The sequence below is a fragment of the Lotus japonicus genome, chromosome 3 (genome assembly GCF_012489685.1).
Source record: "Lotus japonicus ecotype B-129 chromosome 3, LjGifu_v1.2".
NCBI classification, from domain to species: domain Eukaryota; kingdom Viridiplantae; phylum Streptophyta; class Magnoliopsida; order Fabales; family Fabaceae; genus Lotus; species Lotus japonicus.
Window position 1 is genome coordinate 65,790,305 of NC_080043.1, and position 4,503 is coordinate 65,794,807.

Below are 4,503 nucleotides of genomic sequence, written 5' to 3' on the forward strand. Positions count from 1 at the left end.
ATTAAGAACCTAGCCTTAATTCCTTAAGCCCTAGTGATCATAAAAGGAGCATTATAGCACATACCTACTCGATAAGACATTCTCAAGCTCTGTTCCTAACCTAAGAAGTTCATGTCTTAGTGGATAGAATCTCTGACTGTCACTCAAGAAATCCTAATAGTTCCGACTAGATAATCCTATTCTAGAGAGGTGAGTATCCCGACTAGTCACTCGGTTTAGACCTCTTTTCCAACTCATGATATTCATACCTAAGAGTTAATGTATCCTATTGTCACCTAGAAAACCTCAACCCTACCTAAGACATTTCATTCTTAAGATGACTGATGCAAGGGTGGTTCCTCTCATTAACTAAATTCACACCAACTTCTCAATTGTCATGCAAATCCTAAAAAACGTCATATTGGCAAAAGACACATGAACGCGCAAAGAGAATTAATAACCTAAGACATAGGAATTTTTCCCCTTTCTATGAACTAAGTCTATATTAACCCATATCAATTTCCCAATCTATTTACGAATTAATATAAACCCTTAAAATTATCAATTAACCAATTGAAGCATTAAACATAGAGAGAAACACCATATAATGGAAACACATACTTATAATTGCATAAAGATGTATTGAATAAGAGTAAAATCAACTACATCATCCCAAATACCAAAAAAGAGTCAAAACAATAAAATAGGTAAAGAGAAAAACAAAACCCAAAATAGAACGGAGCCATGACGTCCGGAGAAGCTGTCACCTTCCTCCATGGCCCTGACACCGGCCCTCAAGGGTCTAGCCTTCCTCTCCACCAAAAAATTGCCTCAAGTCTCCCAAAAGTGTTTATTAGGTTTAGGAGAAGAGAAAAGATGAAAGGATCCAAAAGAATAGGTTAAAAACTGATTTTATAGTGCTTTTTCGTGTTCTGTGCCTATTTTGTCTTTTCTGCAGCAGCTGATGTTCCTGTGTATTCACGTCCACTCTAAACTGGTGCACCCGCTCCCATCTGGACGTTGATCTCTTGAGTAGCTACGTGGCGCGATCAGGTGCGCGGGCTCACCTTAAGCTCCTGGACGCGCGGTGTACTGGAACAGAGCCCAATAAAAGCTGCGAATTTCTTTTTCTTTTTCCTTTTTTTCCTGATTTTCTCTCTCTTCTCATATCTTCTCCTAAAATAACAATAAAATAAAATAAATAGAAGATAAAAATAAGATAGTAACTTAAAATAAACTTATCTAATCCTAAATTAAAGTAAATAAATCCTAATAATATCTAAAAAATAATATAAAATATAGAAAAATACTAAAACTTAATAAAAATATTAAAATGCATGAAATGAACCTAAAGTGTCCTAAAATGACTAAAATATCTTAAATAATATATTAAAATGCATGCAAATAAACTAGAAAAATAACCTTAAATCCCGGGTCATCATACCCCTATACTCAACGACAGCTTGTCCTCAAGCGTAAACTTAAGTTTGCTTGTCCTCAAGCTCAAGAAAATAGTTCAAAGTAAGATGCTAGTAAACATATTTGCACAAAAGATACATGGGATGAGTTCCTCAAAATAGTTCTTGCTGAAAATTAAGCTTTAAAAACTGAGTAACTTTTAGTAAGTGCAAACAAGAATTATAGAAAATTCCGATGCGGGGCTTCACATTTTATTACTAATTCCCCAACCCCATATTGAGAATCCACTAATGATGGCCAACGGTTTTATTCTATTATGAGCACACACATGTTCTTTCCTTTTCAATTTAGCTTTGTCTCAACCCTTCACAGTTATTACCAACTCAGGGCGAAATTATTTTCTTTTATTTAACAATGTCAGAATATGATTGGGGGTATGCTCAGTGGTGCAAGTACTTCCCATTCCCTTACTCACATTCTTTCACTATTTTTTGCATCTTTAACACTTTAGCTTTACTTTCACATGTGTGCCCCTTGTTTAACCTCACAGCCAAAAAGAGTGTAGACTCAATATATAGATTAAAAGGAAAACTACCTATTTTATGCATTATCCCCACTAACCTGGCATCTTAATAACCTTACTGCACTTTCCTAAAACTCACTCAAGTCTCTATCACCTAACTCTCCACATGTTCCACAAGTTTCACTCACACCCATGCATCAAGCTCATTTTATTATAACAACTAGCATCAAACTCAGAACATATATTAAAAATAACAACAAGCATTATTCAAGCACAAAAGTGTGAATACCAAGAATCCAAGGCATGTGCATACTAGTGTGTGCAATTATAACAACTAATGCTAAATGCATGATCATGAAATTAAATGAGAGATGAGTGGTTCAGAAAAACTCCCTGTACTCAAATTGGGTGCAAACTTAAAAGCACCAGGACATGGTCAGTTGGGCCCTCTAACTCAGATTAATTCCTGTAAAATCACTTAGTCCTTGCAAAAACGAGCACACAAATTAAAACACCACAACATAACTCAAATAATTTAATGAGAGACTATGACTCAAAATCATATGCATCAAATCATCAATTCATGACTAACGAACTTAATTCTCATTAAATCCACTAGCTGATTCATTCTAGGTCAGGTTCACAGAATTCCAAACTTCATATCATGTTATAGTTGATCAGGCCACAACAAGCATTTAGCACAAGAACAAATCAATTGAATTGACATATAAGAAGCATAACAAAAAAGAAATTGCATACTATAATAATGCTCTAAACAACACCCAACTAGCTTAACTAATATTTTATCAAAAAAAAAAAAACGTATATAAGGTAATAATAGACACCGAGAAAATCCTCTTTTTTTTGCAACTTGAATGATTACATTAAGAAGCCTTGGTGAATTTCGTGAAATTAAAGAAAATCGATAGGAAATATAATATAATACAGTAGTTAATGGGTTTGGAAGATAGGAAAATTGAAAACTGGATCCAAAGAGCTTGGAATGTGGAAACTCGGTACATTAGGATAAATTGCAATGTTGTGGGCTTGTGGCTGATCGTCTGGCTCGCTAGGGAGCCAATAGTCCCACATATGGATTGTAGATCATTGAAAGGCCTAATATGGATGAGAAACACTTATTTTAAAGGACGAGTTTTGCATAAAGGTGTTACTTCTAGGATTAAAATGTGTAATTAAAGTTATTAAACTAAATTTTAAATAAAAAAAATATATTTTCTGATGTGCTGAAATTCAATTTATGACTTTATAATGTAGAAATTCAATTTAAAGCTTTATGCAAAAGAGAAACATTAATTTGATCAGATTGAGAAAATGAACAAAAATCTGTAAACAAGATGAGTAGCAGATCGGGAAAGAATCAAACAACGTTGTCATCACCGACAACAACGAGGATGGACAAAGAGATTGACACGTTTCTCAAGAAGCTCTCATTTGGTGCCATAGCCATTGCTTCCCTCACCCTCCTCTCCCTCTTCCTCCACACCCCCGACACCTGCATCCCCACCCACGCGCCACCGCATCCCCACCTCCGTTTCCCCAAGTCCACCTGCGACTACCCTCCCACGCGCCCCCACCTCCCCCTCCACAAGAAGAATCACCGCCTCTGGTCCTCACGCGCCTGGAACACCACCGTGCATTCCTTCTCCCTCATCCTCCTCCCCCTCCGCCACCTCGGCCTCCTCCGCAACCACTCCAGGGCACTCTGCGTCTCCGCCGGAGCCGGCCACGAGGTCGCCGCGCTCTCCCTTCTCGGCGTTGAGGATGTCACCGGCGTTGAGCTTCTTGACTCCCCGCCACTCGTCAGCCGCGCCGACCCTCACAACCTCCCGTTTTTTGACGAAGCCTTCGACCTTGCCTTCACCGCGCGGTTTGATGAGGCCCTCTTCCCGGCGCGATTCGCTGCTGAGATGGAGCGCGTGGTGAGGCCCGGCGGCGCGTGTTACGTCCTCGTCGGGGAGTGTGGGATTAGTGAGGTGATGGAAGTTGTGCGTTTGTTTAGGAATTCGAAGCTTGTTAGCTCAGACAAAGTTACTTTAAGTGGAATGAGAATGACCAGTATTCTAATGAGAACTAGACAATCTACTTCCTGATGATTGATGTTTAGATTTTCAATTGTTGTTGATATTGTTCAATTTATGTATGTATGATTCTTATTTGATTTCATGTGGTTTTGGATGCATTTCTAGTTTTATATATGTATGTACAACTGGTGTTATGGTTTTTAGAGTGAATCAGGTATAAAGTGAACATTTTCATTGGCATTTTCTGGTTCTGTTCACATCTGAGTCTGATGTCTGTTTCGCTTGGAAATGTGGGAAATGTTTTGCTCTTTAAGGGAAATGAATCTGAATGTATTAGGAGGATCTTTAAGGTAGTCTATAGCAAGATAACTTGTGTTCATTTGTGTATTACTGATTTTCCAGTTGGATTGTAGTCTTGAGTACTTAAAGTAAACTTGCTTCTGATGTGTTTCTAGATGTGAAGGGGTTGTGGTTATCTAAACAGGACAAAGGTAAAGATTTGGAGTCACAGTCTTCAAAAACAGAACATCTGATTTATTC

General features: G+C 37.9%; 1 protein-coding gene across 1 annotated transcript; it reads left to right on the forward strand.

Annotated features, from left to right (window-relative positions):
* Positions 1-3,212: 3,212 nt before the first annotated feature.
* Positions 3,213-4,203, forward strand: LOC130745334 (uncharacterized). The gene has a single exon (XM_057597517.1). The coding sequence runs from the start codon at positions 3,277-3,279 to the stop codon at positions 4,030-4,032; it is 756 nt and encodes a 251-aa protein (XP_057453500.1). The 5' UTR covers positions 3,213-3,276; the 3' UTR covers positions 4,033-4,203.
* Positions 4,204-4,503: the final 300 nt, after the last annotated feature.